The sequence below is a fragment of the Pelophylax lessonae genome (genome assembly GCF_965119305.1).
Source record: "Pelophylax lessonae genome assembly, chromosome: 11".
Taxonomy (NCBI): Eukaryota; Metazoa; Chordata; class Amphibia; order Anura; family Ranidae; genus Pelophylax; species Pelophylax lessonae.
Window position 1 is genome coordinate 235,893,247 of NC_138778.1, and position 21,597 is coordinate 235,914,843.

A 21,597-nucleotide genomic window follows, 5' to 3' on the forward strand; every position below is an offset into this window, starting at 1 on the left:
ATCACAGCTACTAATACATTTGTAGGCATGGCTGGGATGGCTTAAGGCACACCAGTTAAACGCTTGTTGATTGGCTGTTGAAAGCCTGCCATTAAAAGCGTGCCAATACATACAAACCCGGAAATAAAATGACCGAACACGGATTTTAAACCCGAACATACAGTAAAGTTTTCGGGTCCGTGTTCGGGTAACAAAAATCCAATTATTCGGTACGAACACGAATAATACAGTCCGTGTTCGCTCAACACTAGTGATAATACTAGAATTGGCTGCTGAGGGTTTAGGACCGTGGTCCTCAGTTTGTGTCTATTATATTTACCAGCGTGCTTCACATATTTTAGTAATATTCCTTCCCCCTGTTTTTCCTCCTGATCTGATACCTTAGTGGCAGCGCATAGATCACCCCCCCCCTTTGAGGTAAAGTGCTATGCTAACTTAGCATAGCCCTTTACCTGTGTACAATGTGCGCAATTTTTTGCCGCAAATCAATACCTATTACATTTTTCTTTTTGCGCCCCCCCCCCAAAAATTTTGAGAACCAGCCTCCACTGATCCTTATATATTCCATTAATACCATAAAATAAAATAATTGAATATAGTGCACCGTGCCAAGTGGAATACTTGCTGGGCATATAATAATACCCTTACAAAGTGCTGAGTGCTAGTGCGGCTATGCAGCAGATAACGGAATACTTAATAGTGCTCAGTAATGTGCTATTTAAAAACTTTATTAACTAATAAATGTGCTCACTGTGGTGTAGATATATATAGATCTACCACCAGTGTATTCAGTGATGCCCCCTACCCTGGGGGTATAATTACAGTATTTGAAGGTGTAATTAAATAATATTCACATAAAGTGTTTTAATTAAAAAATAATAATGGGGAGATCACTCCCAGTGCTGTGGGTCGAGCAGTGAAATAACAATTCCTTCCGGTGATTAACCGGTTTCGGTGCGGGTGCTTGTAGTGCCTATACCCATGAGTGCAATACCTAGTGGGGGGGCCTCGGGTATAGGCACTACAAGCACCCACACCGAAACCGGTTAATCATCACCGGAAGGAATTGTTATTTCACTGCCTGACCCACAGCACTGGGAGTGATCCCCCCATTATTATTTTTTAATTAAAACACTTTATGTGAATATTATTTGTTTAGCACCTTCAAATACTGTAATTATACCCCCAGGGTAGGGGGCATCACTGAATACACTGGTGGTAGATCTATATATATCTACACCACAGTGAGCACATTTATTAGTTAATAAAGTTTTTAAATAGCACATTACTGAGCACTAATAACTATTCCGTTATCTGCTGCATAGCCGCACTAGCACTCAGCACTTTGTAAGGGTATTATTATATGCCCAGCAAGTATTCCACTTGGCACGGTGCACTTTCATAAATTATTTTATTTTATGGTATTAATGGAATATATAAGGATTATGTTTATTGTTTGATGTTATGAGCTTGGATTTTTTGGGATCATGTTGGATTATAAATCTAGTCCACACTGCGCAATTTGGCACCATATCCCCATTTCCCATGAGCAGGTAGCACCATATACCAACATTGTTTTTTATTTTTGTCTACCTACATGTTTGGAAAATAAATATAATTTTTAATCAGGCTTCAACAGTCAAAATGTTACTGAAACCCATGAGTTTTGGGGTTTCCCCTACAGAACCATGGAAGGGGAGTGATAGAACTATGGAAGGAGAGTAATAGAACCATGGAAGGGGAGTGATAGAACCATGGAAGGGGAGTGATAGAACCATGGAAGGAGAGTGATAGAACCATGGAAGGGTAGTGATAGAACCATTGAAAGAGAGTGATAGAACTATGGAAGGGGAGTGATAGAACCATTGAAAGAGAGTGATAGAACCATGGAAGGGGAGTGATAGAACCATGGAAGGGGAGTGATAGAACCATGGAATGGGAGTGATAGAACCATGGAATGGGAGTGATAGAACCATGGAAGGGGAGTGATAGAACCATGGAAGGGGAGTGATAGAACCATGGAAGGAGAGTGATAGAACCATGGAAGGGTAGTGATAGAACCATTGAAAGAGAGTGATAGAACTATGGAAGGGGAGTGATAGAACCATTGAAAGAGAGTGATAGAACCATGGAAGGGGAGTGATAGAACTATGGAAGGAGAGTAATAGAACCATGGAAGAGTAGTGATAGAACCATGGAAGGGGAGTGATAGAACCATGGAAGAGGAGTGATAGAACCATGGAAGGGGAGTGATAGAACCATGGAATGGGAGTGATAGAACCATGGAAGGAGAGTGATAGAACCGTGGAAGGAGAGTGATAGAACCGTGGAAGGAGAGTGACAGAACCGTGGAAGGGGAGTGATAGAACCGTGGAAGGAGAGTGATAGGACCATGGAAGGAGAGTGATAGAATCGTGGAAGGAGAGTGATAGAACCATGGAAGGAGAGTGATAGAACCGTGGAAGGGGAGTGATAGAACCATGGAAGGGGAGTGATAGAACCGTGGAAGGAGAGTGATAGAACCGTAGAAGGAGAGTGATAGAACCGTGGAAGGAGAGTGATAGAACCATGGAAGGAGAGTGATAGAACCGTGGAAGGAGAGTGATAGAACCGTGGAAGGAGAGTGATAGAACCGTGAAAGGAGAGTGATAGGACAGCTTTCTGCTTTTGACCAGCACAGAAGAGTTGAAGCCTGCACTGCGTTAAAGGAGCGTTTTGACATGGAAGCCCAGGATTTTCTGAATCGCATCATTACATGTGACTGAACCTGGGCACATAATTTCACTGCGGAATAAAAATGAGCATCAAATCGGTGAATGCATGCCAACTCACCACCGCCAAAAACATTTCCAACTATTGCATCTGCAGGTAAAGTGATGGCGAGTGTTTTCTAGGACAAATCTGGCGTTATTCATGTGAATTTTCTACCCCGTGGTACCACCATCAGCAGTGAATATTACTGTCATGGTCGTCTTGTCTCTCCAGGATAACAGACGAACGCATACTGCTCACCGCACTGCATGCGCATTACAGCAACGCGGCTGGTAGATATTGCCACACACCCCTTACAGCCCGGCCTCGCTCCCAGTGATCTCCACCTGTTTGGACCCCTTAAGGAGTTCCCCAGAGGTCAGCATTTCAGCACTGATGTGGAAGTGAAGCTGGCTGTCCAATGATGGTTCAGGTGCACTGAAAACTCCTTCCAGGCTTTGGATAAACGCTGGGATAAGTGTATAAATGTAGCCGGGAGCATGTTGAAAAAGAAATGCAGTTTCCACTCCTTGAAATTTGGTCTTTTATTATATAAACTCAAAAGTCCTGGTTTGACTTGAACTCCCCTCGTACGTTATGTTGTCACTGTCTTCTGTCCATCAGAGTGTTACAGATAGGAAAGGGAAGAATAGTGCTCTTCACAGGTTGTATTAGGCACACAACTGCTGTAATATATGTTTGGAGAAGAGGGTATTGGCACATTTAGAGAAGACTGACCAGTTATTATGGGCATTAAAGTGTTACTAAACCTACAACAGTAAAATCAGTGTGTATATGCAGTAAAGCATGCTTGTTATACTCAATGTGGAACCTAAGGGGTTAATCCTCTGCATTGTGTAAAAAGGCTGTTCTTCTTTGATCCTCCTCTTCTTTTACTATTCTCAATTTATCTCCTTATAGAACAGAGCCTTGGAAGCAATCTGCACATGCTCAGTTTGGTATGTATTACTAGATTATTTTTGGGGAGGGTGCATGTGATCAGCACAGGGCCAATCATCATTCCTGAAGTGCTCTTCAGGATAGCTTGTGTCTGGCCAAACTACATATGAAAGGTTGCAGAAGGGATTTGAAGAAGTTTAAAATATTTCATGGGCAAATATACCCAGAGCGCCACAGCAAATATAACATTTTGGGAAGGAGTATAATTTTTAAAGGTAGGGGATTTTTCCCAATTACTTTTGAGTCCCGAAAACTGCTCAAACTGTTCTATAAGCTGTAAAATAATGTGCAAGGAGGGGTGTGGGTCGACAAGGTAAAGTGAAGTATCATCTGCATATATATTAACCAGTTCTACTAGGGGGCTGTGACAGACCCAGTCAGGAAAGGGGCTTTAGGAGGGGACTGAAGGGTAGCCTCTTGCCTACTGACTATGGGCCCTGGGTTTTAAGGGAACACTACTCTTTGGGAGGTGTATGCCTGGGGGGAACCTTGGAGTGGTTTTGTTTCTGATTCAAAGTCCATGTCTCCCCAACACACACTGACTCTGGAAACTGGAGGACCCAGATTCATATTTAGGGCTTCTATGCCCAAAACCAGCAATGACTGTTGTAGACTGTGAGACTCAAAACAGATGGTAATATTGATCAGCTCGAACCCTACCTAAAACTGGGGTCTCCTGCTATAGTCTGTTTATTAAGGTTTTTTGTGCTTAGACTTATGATAATGTGTAATGTACTTTGGGATCTCGGTGCCGGACAGTCTGGTTACTTAGACTGGTTTTAGTGGCTAGTTGTTAATTCTTCATGTTAAATAAATTACTGTTCGCTATTAGTTGTTTGAGGTGGATTAGCATATGCTGTTTATGTTGGCTAACTTGGCTAACCCTTGGATGTATCTATGATGGGATTAGGCTTGTGTCAGCTATACCTTGTTATCTTAACATTGTGTGATGTTTTGGGTAATATTTGGTTTTATTGCTCATGTGGTGACTTACCTACTTTTCAAGTGTATAAAAAGCCTGTATTTCTGTTCAATAAAAAGTCATTCTTTTGGGTATATCCCCATATCCCCTCATCTTGTCTGTGTACGATGCTTTGGGTAAAAGGCTGGTATCCGCTCTCGGTCTGCTGTAATAGTTTGGAGGGCAGGAGGCACTGTTTGGCGGATAGAAGCACCTAATCAGGATGCTAAGTGGTTCTATCACAGGGGCCTACCCTCAATAGGCACGCTGGGAAATTGCCCATGGGGCCCCACCTGCCCAGGGACCCAGATTTAGCCAAGCATTAGTCCTGATTCCCGTGTGCATCCCGCCGCCGAACTTAGCAGGTGGCAAGCGCCTGTCGGCCCTGCGCTGCTGTCAGGTCACTTGGGCCATGGAGGGGGAGCCCACAACTACAGGAATGCCTGTCCACCGCCACAGGAACAGGCACACACAGGACAGTCGAGTCTGACTCCCATCCGTGTGTGTGTGTTCACCGGACCCAGCCACCGAACTTGGAAGCTATCATTAGCCTGGCACTGCTGTACCAATAAATATTGCCTTATTGATAATTTGCATTTTTTATTCTTGTGGGTGATTGTGTAGGCAGGGCCCCAGTGCACTGCATTGCCTGGTGCCCTTTAATGCTCTTAAGATGACACTGAAGCCTTGGATATTTGGATGAGAACGTAGGGCTATGGCCAGGGGTTCTGTGGCAAGGCCATACAATAACGGAGACAAAGGGCAGCCCTGCCTCATTCTTCTAAAAAGGGAAAAGGAGTCTGAGGTACACCCATTGACTATGACTCTCTCCTTGGTGCCTATAAGAGTTGGACCCATTTGATTAAATTAGGACCGAAACCATAGCTTTCTAAACATTTCCACAAGTAGCACCACTCAACCAAATCAAATGTCTTAGCTGTGTCTAGAGCCATTACCACTGGGGTGCCAATGTTATCATGTTTATTCTGGATATTTAAGAACAAACATCTAAGGTTACATAGTTACATAGTTAGTGAGGTTGAAAAAAGACATCAGTCCATCCAGTTCAACCTATGATGTGTGTGTGTTTGCTTTTAACCGTACATTGTATACCCCTGTATGTTGTACATTGTATACCCCTGTATGTTGTACATTGTATACCCCTGTATGTTGTACATTGTATACCCCTCTATGTTGTGGTCTTTAAGGTGTCCATCTAATAGTTTTTTGAAACTATCAATGCTCCCTGCTGATACCACTGCTTGTGGAAGAGAATTCCACATCCTTACCGCTCTTACAGTGAAGAATCCCTTACGCACTTTAAGGTTAAACCGCTTTTCCTCTAGTTTTAGTGAGTGGCCACGTGTCTTATTGTATTCCCTTTCTCTGAATAGTTTGTTCCTTATGCTCGGGTCGCCAGTACAGTATTTGTACATTGATATCATATCCCCCCTCAATCGTCTCTTCTCCAGAGAGAATAGGTTCAGTGCTTGTAGTCTTTCCTCATAGCCGATGTCCTCCATTCCCCTAATTATTTTTGTTGCCCTTCTCTGGACTCTCTCCAGTTCCAGCACATCCTTCCTGAGGACCGGTGCCCAGAACTGCACAGCATACTCCAGATGTGGCCGGACCAGAGTCTTGTAGAGTGGGAGAATAATCTCTTTATTTCTGGAGTGAATCCCCTTTTTTATACAACCCAGTATTCTGTTGGCTTTGCTTGCGGCGGCTTGGCATTGCATGCCACTGCCAAGCCTGTTGTCTACCAGTACCCCCAGGTCCCTTTCTATCCTAGGTTGAAGGCAAGGCATGAAACTCGTGTGATCGCAATGTATCCAGGAAAGAATAACTTTGCTGGGTGATATGATTTGGGTAACCCTGGATTTTTACCAGGTTTTGGTGTAAGAACTTTGAGTGCTGCCTGCATAGAGGGGGGCAACCTGGACTGTTAAAAGACATGGGTGAAAAGATCTAGAAACTTAGGAATCAGTAGATCCCCATAGTGGGAATAAAATAGCACCTAGGTATTTGGACCTGGCAAATTGAGCAATCGCCTCAGCTATTTCATTGGTTGCTAGTGGTGCTTCTTAGGGAAGCTGCTCTGCTGACAGTTGTGGGAACTAAATGCCCTCAAGAAAATTAAACCTAACAACCTGGATACAGAGAATTGTTAAAGTGTATAGATCACTGAAAAATTATTTGAATTGTGTAGTAGTCACATGATGGTTAGTAGTGACATCACCATCTGTAGTCCACAGGGATATAACCACTGGGGGCCTGTCCTCTCGGTGTACCAGATACGCTAAAAGTTTACCTGCCCTCTCTATGTGCTCAAATGCTTTTTTCTTCTTAAGAACAATTTACAATTAGCTTTGGTATATTGGAGTTGTTCCACTATCCTGGCTTGCAGTTTTAGATTGGCAGCATGGGCAGCTGACGGGTTAATAACATGCTGGGCATTCCTAGAGATCAGATAAGGCTTGATCCAGTACAGATTCAGAAGAGAATTTTAAATTGAATATACGTGTCATCAGGACGCGGTGGGCATGGAGTTTAAAGGAATCCCAAACCGCTAAAGGTGAAGCAGAACCATAATTCTCTACAAAGAAACGTGTCCAGTTATCAACTAGGCCAGTGATGGCGAACCTTGGCACCCCAGATGTTTTGGAACTACATTTCCTATGATGCTCAACCACAGTGCAGAGTGCATAAGCATCATGGGAAATATGGTTCTAAAACATCTGGGATGCCAAGGTTGCCATCACTGAATTAGGCTGTCTTCTTCAGGAAGAGGAGTCAGCCAGAAAGAATTAAGGCACCAGACAGGGGGTGGCTTATGATATGGAGTCCGGAGCGTAATCCAGTAAGGGCAATGGTCAGATAAGATATCCTGGTAAAACCCAATCTCTGCAAGGGAAGGAATAAGTAATTTGGAGATTAAAATAAAATCATTGAATGACAAAGAATAGTGTGAGGAGGAAAAACAGTAATAAGCCCTAACTTTCGGGTTTTTGTATCACCATGTATCAACTAAACCAAAGTCAATAATTCATTTTTAAAATTGGGTATCTAGATCAGATAGAGAACCAGAGATTAATGTATCCAGTCTGCAGTTCAGGTGGTATTAAAATCCCCCAGCCAAACTGCTAGAACTGCAGGATGGTGAGACATGAAGGTGAACCTCTCACTGAGCTCTGTGGAGCTTTAAGGGAGGAGGAATATAGAATGCCAGCAATAATAGGGGAATTCCAGATATCATTCATCATACATAAACACATATTACCCCTAAGGGCCTAGAACAGACCTCCACAGCTCAAAAGTAGTGAATTTAGCTATGAGAACTGACACTCTGCGGGAATGTGTGGAGAAGGTAGAGTGAAATGCCCAGCCTATCCAGGGGCACTTCAACACCAGCTGTAAGCGTCCCTCTACATGAGTTTCAACCAGCACCAAAACATCATCCTTCTGTCGCTCAAGATAGGAAAAAATGGCAGACCTCTTCACCTTATTCTTTGCCCCCCCCCGACATGTTAAATAACAATAACAATGTTCCATGTTAAAAAACTTTAGAGGGGCCATATGTATGTAGGAAAATATAAAAACTTGCAGGAAGCCCTCTAGTTGGAGAGTGGAATACATCAGTACACCATAAACCCAAAATTAGGTGAACTGCAGTTGGGCAATAATGGACATAATTACATAGTTACATAGTAGTTGAGGTTGAATAAAGACAATAGTCCATCCAGTTCCCCCTGTGTAGGTGTGTGTGGCCGTACTCATCTCTTATACCCCTGAATGTTCTGATCATTGAGATGTACGTCCAAGAGTCTTTTGAAAGCAACCATACAACCATACTTCCCGCAGAAACCACCTCTTGTGGTAGAGAATTCCACAATCTTGTAGCCCTAACAGTAAAGAACCCCCTGCGTTGCCTGAGGTTAAAACGCTTCTCCTCTAATCGCATTGTATGTCCTCGAGTCCTCATGCAATCCTTTTGACTGAATAGCTTTTTTTCTATGCTGAGATAACCATTGAGGTATCTATAAATTGCTATCATGTCCCCTCTCAGACGTCTCTTCTCCAGGGAGAATAAATCAAGCGATTGCAGATGCTCCTCATAATTAAGGTCCTCCAATCCCCTAATTTGTTTAGGTGCCCTTCTCTGAACTCTCTCCAGCTCCAACACATCCCTCCTGAGGACTGGCGACCAGAACTGGACAGAATACTCCAGATGCGGGCCAGCCAGAGTTTTATAAAGTGGAAGGATTATAGTTTTATCTCTGGAATACATCCCTTTCTTTATGCATGCATAATATTCTGCCGGCTTTGGCAGCTGCCGCTTGACATTGCATGCTATTGCTTAGTCTATCCTCTACCATGACTCCCAGATCCTTCTCCATTTTTGATTCCCCCATAGTTTCCCCCCCCCCCCCTAAAGTGTATTGTGCTTTTATGTTTTTAGTCCCCAAGTACAAAACCTTCACTTCTCCACATTAAACCTCATTTGCCATGTCGTTGCCCACTCCGTTATTTTGTCCAGGTCATTCTGTAGGATATCTGCTTCATGCTGTGCAGTTATTGCCCTGCCCAATTTTGTGTCATCTGCAAAAACTGATATAGAACTCCTGATCCCGTCCTCAATGCTGTTTATGAATAAATTGAACAAGGTTGACCCCAGGGTCGAGCCTTGGGGGACCCCACTTACCACCCCAGACCAGTCTGAGTATGCGCTATTTATTACCACCCTTTGGACACGCCCTTTTAGCCAGTTCCGTATCCAAGAGCAAACCTTGCGGTTGATGCCTGCAGACCTTATTTTATAAATTAAGCGTTTGTGGGGAACTGTATCAAACGCCTTAGCAAAATCCAAGTACACCACATCCACTGGTCTGCCCCTATCCCAGTACACCACATCCACTGGTCTGCCCCTATCCCAGTACACCACATCCACTGGTCTGCCCCTATCTAGCTCACAGCTCACCTCCTCGTAGAATGTTAAGAGATTGGTTTGTTAATAAGATAATGAGTAACAGTTGACATGAATACAGAGAGCACCTAAAACAAAATGACCCTCCCTCCTCCCCTGCTCACACCCCAACTTGTTTGGGTATACTTCCCCAGCATCCAACAATGAAATAAAGTCCACCTAAAAAGGAAGACATTAGTAAGACCAAGGCTATAAAATAACAGCAATATATAGTACAGAAAACCAGGGTAATCAGTAGCAGTCCGAAGGTCCTAGGACCGACCAAACAAACACACACAGTATGTATCATGGTGGGGGGTTGACCGTCGCTGAAAAACAGAACACATGACAAGACAAGGGCCGTGCAGTGCAAACTTAAAGAGGTTGTAAACCGAGAAAAAATTTTTTTCTCTTCTTTACATCCTGAAAGAGAAACCCATAATGAGCTAGTATGCATCGCATAGTAGCTCATTATGAAATACTTACCTTAGAACGAGCCCCCGCCGTGCCGTCCGCTTACCTGTATGACGGGCGACATGTATAGTCGCCCGTCTTCCGGGATCGCGGCATCCGGCCATCTGATTGGCCGGAGCCGCGGTGACGTCACTCCCGCGCACGCGCGCGGGAGCCGACGGTCACGGCACGGGGCTCTGAAGGAACGGCACGATCTGCCGTTCCTTCAGAGCGCATGCGCCAGTGACGTCACTGGCTGCATTAAAGGTAAATATCTCCTAAACGGTGCATGTTTAGGAGATATTTACAGTACCTATAGGTAAGCCTTAATATAGGCTTACCTATAGGTACAACTTCCTGAGGAGGGTTTACTTCCTCTTTAAATGATACAAAAGGGAAAAAGAGTTCAGCATTCTGAACAATTCCACTCGTAGAAATAGACAGTGTGCATTGCAAAAAAAATTTGTAGATATGTATAGAATGCCATCTAGAGGTACTGTCCCAAAACAAGCAGATCGCTTGTTGGAGGATAGGCTGACCCCAGGAAAATGAGGGATAAACCTGTGAAAAGGCATCCAGGCATGTCATATGTAGGATTTAGCAGATATCAGGAGAAGAGGAAAAAAAATAACAGGTAACAGTAATGGTGGTGAACCATTGCTGTAGTAAGTTTAATCAGAGTCAGTAGGTGCAAATCGGACAGTAAGGCATCATTTGTGCAGACGCAGGCACTCACGGGTCAGTGTAGAAGGGGGGCAGCGGGCTCAAATAGCCCCTGATGCTTTGCACTGTTCCAGCCAGGAGATAAGCACCTCAGGCTCTTCAAAGAAGTGGACCCTGTCATTGCCCACCACCCAGAGGCGAGCAGGGTAGAACATGGAGTAAGTAAGGTGGTGTATCCCAAGGCGGTGTTTAGCTTCTGTAAAGCCTTGCCTTCGTCGCTAAATCGCAGGCGAAAAATCAGGGAAAACTGCAATTCTCCCATTCCAGAAAAGTATGTTGTTTTTTTCCCAGAGTGAGACGAAGCACAGTGTCTCAATCCCTATAATTAACCACTTGCCGACTGATCACAGTATATTTACTGCGGCAGTCAGCCCCGGCCAGGCAGAGTGACGTAGGTCTACGTCGCTCGCCTGTCACTCCTTCTAGAGCCAATAGCGGGCGAGCGCGCGCCCGCCGAGGCTCGTTCACAGAGGAGTGCGGGCGTGTGACCGGCGGACCCGATGTCCGCCGGTCACACTACGATCGCCGGTACAGCGGGAGAAAGACAGAGAAACCTGTCATTCTCCCCTGTGTAAAAATGAAGATCAGACTGTTCTACTATGTAGAACCGTTGATCTTTGTTTTTACACTAGGAGACCTGTCCCCCTACAGTTAGAATCACGCCCCTAGGACACACTTAACCCCTCCCTGTCCAATACAGTTAACCCCTTCCCTGCCAGTGTCATTTTTGCAGTAACAGTGCATAAATATAGCACTGATTACTGTAGTAATGTCACTGGTACCCCCAAAAGTGTCAAAAATGTCAGTCAAGGGTCCGATCTGTCCGCCGCAATGTCGCAGTACCGCAAAAAAATTCGCAGATCGCCGCCATTACTCGTTAAAAAAAAAAACACCAAAAATGACAAAAATCTTTCCCTTTGTTAGTAAACGCGATAACTTTTGCGCAAACCAATCAAAATACGCTTTTTGCGATTTTTTTTTTTACCAAACATATGTAGCGTAAAACAATTTGGCCGAAAATGTTAAAAAATTTAGATTTTTACATTTTTTGGGGGGGGGGAATTTCATATAAAAAATGTGAAAAATATTGTTATTTTTGCAAAAATTACGCTCTTTTTTTTGTTTATAGCGCATGATCAAAAAATCGCACAGGTGATCAAATACCACCAAAAGAAAGCTCTGTTTGTGGGAAAAAAAGGACGTGAAATTTGTTTAGGTACAGCGTCGCACGACCGCGCAATTGTCCGTCAAAGTCACGCAGTAAAAAATCGCAAAAAAAACCCTAGTCAGGAAGGGGGTAAAATCTTCCGGGGCTTAAGTGGTTAAGGAGCTTGGCGATAAATGTGCACGGCGGAGCTCCTTGAGATAGAGGCTTAGCCAACATGTGATGAGCTCGCTCCACCAAATGTAGGTAAGAAGGCCTCACGCCCAAACGTAGAAATAAGGAGATCCTCCAAAAAGGCGGCTGGTTCTGAGCCCTCTGCTTCTATAAGCAGACCAATGATTTAGAGAATGCAGAGGCAGAGCCTATTTTCCATGTCATCTTGTTTCTGTAAAAGTTGACTTACCTGCAGTTGTAGTTGGGCCAAGGTGTTCTGTAATGGCAGACTGGCATCCTCAACACTACCCAGATGGACCTCAGATTCCTTGACCCAATCTCAGATTTTCTGCAGGTCTTGCCAGATCAGAGAGATGTCAAACTTGACTTCTTCTATTTTGGTGGTGAGAAACATCTGACAAGAGGATATGGCTTCCAACACCTTCACAGTATCGGAGCCGACCAGGTCTGCCTCACTGGAAGAAGCTCTGCAATCTTCCCCTGTAGGGTCCCAGTTTGGAGCTCGTGTCTGTAGGTTTTGGGCGGTTGGGATATGATTGATAACAACACCAGAGTATCTCAGGATTCTGTATAATGGATACTCTTAGCGTCTTACTCCATGCTGCTTCAGGCCACACCATGTTTATGTAAGTTTTAGTTCCAATAAAAGGTCATCTTGTAATGATGTAGCTGCTCTCACTTTCTTAGCTGCTCCCCATTGGAGTATGCCTCCTAGGCTGGGACTAGCTCCACCTAAATGTAAGGAGGTTCCAGGGGTGATCATAGGCATGGTCTGTAGGAATGAAAAAAAGGGGAGCGATGTGAAGGAAATTTTAAATTCTGTATAAAATTGTTCTTCATGTATTGCACTCATTTTCTACACACACCACTAATAAGGTTTTGATTATCTATTCACTTTCTTTAGACTGATAAGAAAATAGCCTGCCTATGTACTGCCTACAATTACTATATTAATGTGATTCCTTTATGTGCATGGTTATAGAAAAAAAAAAAAACATGGCAAATACACAAAACAGTGATTTGGAAAGATACTGAGTGTATCTTTATGTGTCTGTTGCCTACTATAGGAGTTATTATTCATTTTGAACCACTAATCAGTAATAGGATTGGAGCTGCCTATCTCTAAACTGTCCACACATGTAAGGTAGTCCATTCACTTTAAATTGGCCCGTAACACAAAATAATGCTCTTGTACTACTTTTGGGCAACACAGTACACTACAAAGAACAGAGTATTCATATCGGTCTGTTGCTGTGCTTTGTAGCACATTATGTTTTCTGTTAGGTGGGGATAACAATTGTCATGCAGGAGCTAAAACATCTGCTAAAGATATTAAATGTCTTTAACCAGCGCCCAAGCGTTCCCCCAATCAGCTGCTGGACTGCAGGCTGTAAATCATTTCCAGTAACCAAGATGGCGTCCACTGAAGTGGAAAGTGCCTGTGACACCATCTTGGTTACTGGAAATGATATAGAGCCTACCAATGTGAGCATTTTCAATATATTAAATGTGATTTTAGTGAGATTTTCCACCCTATTTGTCTCCTTTTTTATTCCATGTCCTGCCTGCAGTTTACTTGTGAGAATTTATATGCCGACGGAGCAAGTGGATGTGGAACAGCTTTGTACAAGCACAGTCACCCAATTCTGTGTCAAAGGGGTTGCTGGGTGTTTTGGTATAAGGGGGAATGAGCAACGCGCAGGTTCACATGTTTGGCACTTTTATGAGTGCAAGAAGGTGTGACACAATATATCAAAGATTTGGATAACAGTGGAGTTTTAAATATCCTGCACTATTGAATGTTCCGTCTTACACGTGACACTAATGTTTTAACGAGAATTTGAATATGAAGGGTGGTCCACGGGAGGAAGAGGAGATTTGGATTGATGGGCATGATGATTTCCTCTGTTTGGTAAGGATTTAGACAGAAGGGGAGTCATAAAGTCCCTGATCACTGGTGGTTTTAGACGTATGATGGTATGCACGCTCGTGAGCATGGAAAGTGTATTATAGTTTTGAAGATACTGCACTATATGAGTCTTTATTTTTTGAGGGGATACACTGGAGAGATTGTGAAGAGGATTAAGGAAGACACGGGGACGTTGGAGTGAAAAAAAGCCTTATTGGTCCCATTGATTGGTGTACGGGTTGGAAAATCTTGGAAGAATCTTTGAGATTGAACCTACTGGATATACTGTACTTACCTGTTGATTGATTGAAGAAACAGCTGCATATATTTAAGTGCTGGATTTTTAAAATTCACATCTGCTAGATATAGCAAATGTAAAGGAACTCCGACCCACACTGTACTTGTGACTTCCGTCAGTATACGGCTTCCTCCCAGTCGTGAACATAGATACCAGATTTTCCCAGCCTCCCCATACAAAGCTAGCTGACAACTTAGCTTGTACTGGAAACTCCTTTATTGAACAGTTTCACACTCAATTTATACACACATGAGCACATCCCCCTCCTGATCAAATTACCCCTTCAGGTCAGGGGTTGCCTGATTACATTATCATATGCAGATGAAATTGTATACGGAAATATAATTAACATATCTAAAGAACAACCAGCACAAACAGTATACTATTTCCACTCCGCAACTAACAGATGACAGTGATTCAATCAACCTGAGCCAATTAAGTAGCAGATGGCCGTCCTCGAGCTCCTGAAATACAATACACATCTGAGCATTGCTTTGATTATTTAGGAGTCACAGACTTCATGGCAACAGGCTATAGGTCTCACAGTGTAAAGTGGGATTAAATCTTCATATTTCTTGAGAGATATTGTTAATAAATATTACTGTCCCATTTGAAGTTATCCAAACCATAAAGTATCTGTCTTTCACTCCCAGTGACAGTGAGTACCGTCACAGCAAACAATCAGGGTAGAATAATCAAACATTCGTATCAGGAAACTTTAGAAACCTCTAAAAATGTGTAGCTTGAAAGCCATTCATGGGCTTAAAATTACAGATAGGTGGTCTGAACCACTAGTTAAGCTGGTTCTCCTGGAGCTGAAATGGGGGGGGGGGGGGTTTGGGGGTGGAAGGAGAAATGTAACAGTGAAAACTGATAGCGGAAAGGGCATGGTAGAAGCCAGGAGAGGGTGAAGGGATTAAGGAAGGTTATCAAAGGACAGATATTGGGGTAGGAAAGCAGGGATAACACAGGGGGTAGAATATTGGGAGAGGAATACATAAGGATGTATCCCAGTGGGCTTAGGGCTGAGGGCCAGGTAAGTAAACTATAGACAACTCAAGCTCGAAGAGTTCAGAGATGGTAAGGCAGAACTAAGCCTTGGTTCCTATACGTTACAAAATTTAGTGTCACAGTCTGGATTAAGGCTCGGAGGCCAGTAGCTATAGCAGCGAAGCAGCACCCACCAACAAGCAGGAAAGATATTTACGCAGGTCACCCTGGCTGATGACACGGGTTCACCTGAGGTGCAAAGTCGAAGTACTAACCGGTATTCACCAGAGCCCCTGAAGGTGAAGATGGTCTTCGCTGTGTGTTAGTACCAGGTCACGGTCCTCGGGATTGCCCCACCAGGAGGTGAGCAAGCCGGGGTCCAGTAGCAAATATAGCAGGTAGGGATCGAGCAGAAGCGTAGTCGAGGAACAAGCCAAAGGTTTGTAAGGAATAGTTGCAGGTTTGCATTCAGCAGAAGCGCAGTCGAGGAACAAGCCAAAGGTCCGTAACTAATAGTAGCAAAGATATCAACGGCAGCAGAAGAGACAAGCGAGATATTGGCTGGAGAAGGCACAATATGCTGGCAATCAGGAAGTGCAGAGACATGGCTTAAATCCAGAAGTTCATGGGGGGAGCAAAGGGTTCAAGGTTCAAAGCAACTAAGATTCAAGGCAGGATCATTCAAAGATTTGTCCAGGGAACTGTCCAGCATTCCAGGTGGCTCAGTCCTTGGCAGACACAGCAGAGGTCCCAGGTTCAAGTCTGGGTCCTGACATTTAGGCTGCAAATCATTGAGAATATTAGTTTCTTATTACCAGCATCATTTTCATACGATCCTTAACTTCATCAAAACTTACTATGGGCTTCCTCCAGGCCTTGGCTATAATTTGCTTGGCAACCAGGATCAAATATGTGGCTCACTTCTGTTGATAAGAAGAGGCCTGGAGTAATATGATGGAGGTGTGCCATCCTCATACCCTTAGGGACTATTATATGAAGCAGAATTCGAAGGATGCTAAACGTTCTGGACCCAACTGTGGTCAGCTTTGGACAAGACCACCAAATATTCATCATGTCACTGCATTAACTACACCTCCATCACTGTAATTTGGATAGAAAAGCTACTCAAGCTGGTGCCCAATACCGCCTTAAGCAAACTTTGAATACCGTTTCTAGAATATTTGCATTTAAGGTGCATTTTGCTATTCTGGACCAGAGTTTGCCTCAGTCCTCCAGTTCCAAAGGGTAAGCGAGATCCCCCTTCCATTTCTGAACATATGAAATAGATGAGTGGGGCCCTTGTGTTCAGTATAAAGTATATGAGGGATAGAAGTCTGGGGGACCTCAGTGAATGCAAACATAGATGTTCAAAGACCCATGTTATATATGGAAACTCTATTGAGGCTGCTTTTATACAGAAGTGAATCCATCTTTAAAGCCTAAGTGTACTCAAAACGTTTTAAAAAAAATGCACATACTATCAGTGGGATGTGTCCCTGTGCACGCTTCTGCATTCACTAAAATCTTCCTACACAAATTCCCTCCCCACCCCGTCATCCTAATCATTTGTTGAGGCAGTGGTTAATAGAGTCAGGGACCTGTCATCTGCATTCATCAAGAGTACTGACTATTCCCACCCTTTTTGTCCCCCTTCCTCCATTCATAGAAGCCGTACTATAGCCTGTTACATGTCTATTGGCAATGTTAACCCCCGCCACACCAAAAGATCCCCCTGATCAGAGGAAGAACATTTTAACTAAATCAGAAGCCATCAGCACAAGGGATATAGAAAATGAATAATATGCAATGTTCCTTGTGTGTATTTTTTTTTTTACTAAACTTAGCTTTACTTATGCTTATGCACACTACTTCACAAGGAGGCTTAGCCCTCCCGGATCGCCACAAATATTTTATTGCTTGCAGCGCTGCTCCTGATGACGTCACTCTGACAAAACGCGTAGAGCGTAACCACGTAATTTCTGCTTTGGGAACGCACATCCGGCGGTTGGAACTCATAGCGTTCTGGAAGTCCACCACTATATGAGGAAGTTGGGGTCCCTAATACATGTATGGCTGTTTACCAGATTTTATGATGTGAGTACCCTTCTTTAATTAAATAAAGTGAAAATATTTTACAATACTTCACTATATGAGGCTCTCTTCCTATATATGGTCTGGATTTACTTACCCTCAAACATTTTTTTGGATGATGATGTTACACCGATCCCATTGAGATTATTATTTACCCTTGAGAGATGATCTGATTGGAAGACTGCAGCTATTGGTACCAGGGCCCAGGATCCCCACCTTACAGGATTGAACCCTTGTATTACAACACGCTGGTCACCCCTGTAGGGGTACATAGCTCCACTAAGTGCAGGCATAATTGAAAGGGGAGCGCTAGATCCCTCACCTGCACATTCAGATCACCTCAAGAATCACTCAATCAATTTTTGGACTTTTGCATTAATAATCACTATATGGACTTTTATCTATTTACTAATACCCCAGTCACCTACTAATTCAAGAATTTTTACCACCAACCATTTTTGGCTGCCCAATTGGACGGCTGGCCAAGTGGGGTAGAATTGCACCAAGTCACTTTAGCATTAATTACGTTATTTATTGCACATTTATTTACTTGTCAGATATCCTATGTGAGATACTTATCAATTGTCTGCCACTCCATGTCACGTGCAGAGCACTTATAGATAGTTATTTCTGGTTATTTATTTATGGTACCTTTACATATCAGCAAGCACTTTTTAGCACTTTGCTGCACTACGGACACCTTTATACATATTAATTTATTGGTAATCTCTGCAATACCAGAAAGCACTTTATTGTATTGTCACCTGACACTTTGTGGCACTATTGGCACCTTTTATATAAATTTTTCATGTGTATGCGTTTTTTGTTATATGATATGATGTTCTTATGAGTCAACAATACCATATGAAAATGTACACATTTAACCACTTAAGCCCCGGAAGATTTTACCCCCTTCCTGACCAGGTGGTATTTTGTGATTCGGCACTGCGTGACTTTAACGGACAATTGCGCAGTCATGCGACACTCTACCCAAATGAAATTGATGTCCTTTTTTTCCCACAAACAGAGCTTTCTTTTGGTGGTATTTGATCACCTGTGCGATTTTTTGATCATGCGCTATAAACAAAAAAAGAGCGTCAATTTTGCAAAAATAACAATATTTTTCACATTTTTTTATATGAAATTCCCCCCCAAAAAAATGTAAAAATCAAATTTTTTAACATTTTAGGCCAATTTGTTTTCTGCTACATATGTTTGGTAAAAATTTTGATTGGTTTGCGCAAAAGTTATCGCGTTTACTAACTAAGGGAAAGATTTTGTCATTTTTATTGTTTTTTTCTTTAACGAGTAATGGCGGCGATCTGCGATTTTTTTTGCGGGACTGCGACATTGCGGCGGACAGATCGGAACCTTGACTGACATTTTTTATACTTTTGGGGTTACCAGTGACATTACTACAGTAATCAGTGCTATACATATGCACTGTTACTGTAAAAATGACACTGGGAGGGAAGAAGTTAACTTTATTGGAGAGGGAGGGGTTAAGTGTGTCCCTAGGGGCGTGTTTCTTACTGTCATTGGATGTGGCTGTTTGTGTAACAGCACAGATCAACGGTCCTACATAGCAGGACTGAGTGATCAGTGCTTTTACACAGGGGAGAGTAACAGGCGGCTTTGTTTACATTAGCCACCTGCCTTTCTCCCTCTCCACCCGACGATCGCGAGTGACCGGCGGACATCGGGTCCGCCGGTCACACGTGCCGGCTTCTTCGGGTAAGAGCGGGGGCGGGAGCGCGCCTCAGTCGGCGCGCGTTCGCCACCTATTCGCTCCCAGGCTAGTGACGTACCGGTACGTCACTTTGCCTGGGAGGGGCTGACCGCCGCCGTATATAGTCGGGCGGCGGTCAGCAAGTGGTTAAACACCTTGTTGTAAGACCCTGAGGGGTTACACTAATATAGGCAGCGCCATTTACCTCACACCCCCCCCCCCATTTCTTATATACTATATATCCCTTGTTGGTGCTATATCTGAGGTGGGCTGCAGCCTGATCTCTTTTCTCTGTAGCGCAGATTTTTTTACTTTACAAAAGTTAAATGGGCATCAACATCATGTGACTGACACAAAAGGTAACTAGCAGCAGTCCGCCATGACAGTTGTTGGTTCAAACTGGTTCTAACCACAAATGTCTATTCTTTGATCAAACAGGTGGTTGGTTTTCAGCAGACAGTGAGTGTCATCACAGGTTTCCTACAGTTACCAGAAATGTGTACATTAGCTCTTACAATTAGATGACAGTGAAAAAGCAGAAGTAACAGTATATATGGTATATAGAGAACATATTTATCAGACCCTCATATATTTACTCACCACGGTCTGCTGTTTTACCTAATGCCCCACTATGGATCAACCCCTCCCTATCACATCTCTATATGCTCTCTGAACCAGGGGCTTGGACTAAGATTAGATTAAAGTTATATCGGACAGTGTCCAACCACTCATTGTGACCTATTTTACATCCTATTGTAACATTCCCCCGCCCCCCCTTTTTTTCGGTACCTGCAGTTGTCCTATATGCTCAGGAGCCAACTCCCTCTGGCATAATGGGCGGCACAGTGGTGTAGCGGTTAGCACTTTCACCTAGCAGCAAGAGGGTTGCTGGTTCGAATCCCAACCACGACACTACCTGCTTGGAGTTTGCATGTTCTCCCTGTGCCTGTGTGGGTTTCCTCCCACACTCCAAAGGCATGCTGGTAGGTTAATTGGATCCTGTATAAAAAATTAGCCCTACTGTTTATGTATGCGAGTTAGGGACCTTAGATTGTAAGCTCCTTGAGGGCAGGGACTGATGTGAATGTACAATGTATATGTAAAGCGCTGCGTAAATTGACAGCGCTATATAAGTACCTGAAATAAATAATAAAATAAATAAATAATCCAGCTGGCACAATCTGATTTAGAATGGGTATGTCATAATAACTGTTCAGAAAAATGAACCATAGCCCTTTATGCACCTCCTCACAGTTTTTTCCCCTGACCTATCTTTACTTTGCCAATAATGGGTATATGATATCCCTGAGTTAGATTCTAAAGATTGGGAAATTCTGTGGGATTTACTGTTTAAGATTCTGGTCTCTTTGCAAGATGTTCTAATAAAGGCCTATCTCACTCTTTCCAGGTTGCATAAAATGAAACCCTCGCTCTCTCCAAAATGCTGGCGCTGTGGCCACCATCCTGGTTATTGTACTCTGGTCCTGCCCTAGAATTAGCTCATACTGGGCACAGGTGGTTTCCGTCATCAATTCAGTAGTGGGTTCCTCTATTTCTCCCTCCCCAAGAATCTGCTTGCAAGGTGGAGGATCTGGTCCCCATGGTGGCAGAGGGAACGTTGATTGGAAAGCCATTACTGAAAACAGCAAGTTAATGGTATATTATCTTTATACAGAGATACAGGCATAGGGGTTGCCCAAAAAAGTATGATAAAGTCTGCTTGGAATGGTTAGTAGAACCCTCCATGGCTTCCGATTTATGAGTGATTGAGAAAGACAACCGGTCAATTGACTTTGACTGCCCATCTGATGTACCGGTGGACACTGGGTACCTGGCTTCTTTCTGGTTATATGATATGATGCCATGCTCATACTTCCCTTTATTTGTACACGAACCACACCTATACCATTGTAGTGTTTTGTTGTTCACCTATGGCAGCCCACAGCTACCTCGGGTCACTTGTTTACTTACATGATACCCCTATGAGGGCTCAGTGCCTGAGAATGTTAGTGTTGTTTTTGTTTTCTTTGTATTTTTCTGAAATAATTTAAGAAAAAGATGTTTAAAAAAAAAAAAACACTTAGCTTTAATATACAAGTAAGCACTCCTGAAATTCAGAAAGAATCATTTACCGTATATTAGGAATGGTAGCTGCTACAAGATCTATGCTTAAGCCGGAACTGATATTCCAATGTTTTACCAATGATATGGAGTTAAATTATCTGTTGGTGTTTTCTATCTCTCTGGGGCTGTTGGGGTGAGATCTCTGTACTATGATTCTTCGGTCTATGCCTGCAACGGCCATTATAAAGGAAGGACCCTCTCCCTTCTGGAACACCTCATGGTATGTGGGACCACCCAAAGATTGGCAGGAACAGAGCCAGGAACTAACTCCACTTATAATTTGTGTGCCCAGGAAGAGCCAGCAGC

At 43.3% G+C, this 21,597-nt stretch overlaps 1 protein-coding gene across 1 annotated transcript in view; it reads right to left on the reverse strand.

The window, feature by feature from the left end:
* Nucleotides 1-21,597, reverse strand: part of LOC309567517 (uncharacterized protein) — a gene marked incomplete at its 5' end in the record, with an annotated part of 72,535 nt that overhangs the window by 43,926 nt on the left and 7,012 nt on the right. Inside the window, one exon of the mRNA XM_082272901.1 lies at nucleotides 7,034-7,131. Coding sequence (XP_082129027.1) covers nucleotides 7,034-7,131 — 98 coding nt within the window. The remainder of the gene's footprint in view (nucleotides 1-7,033; nucleotides 7,132-21,597) is intronic.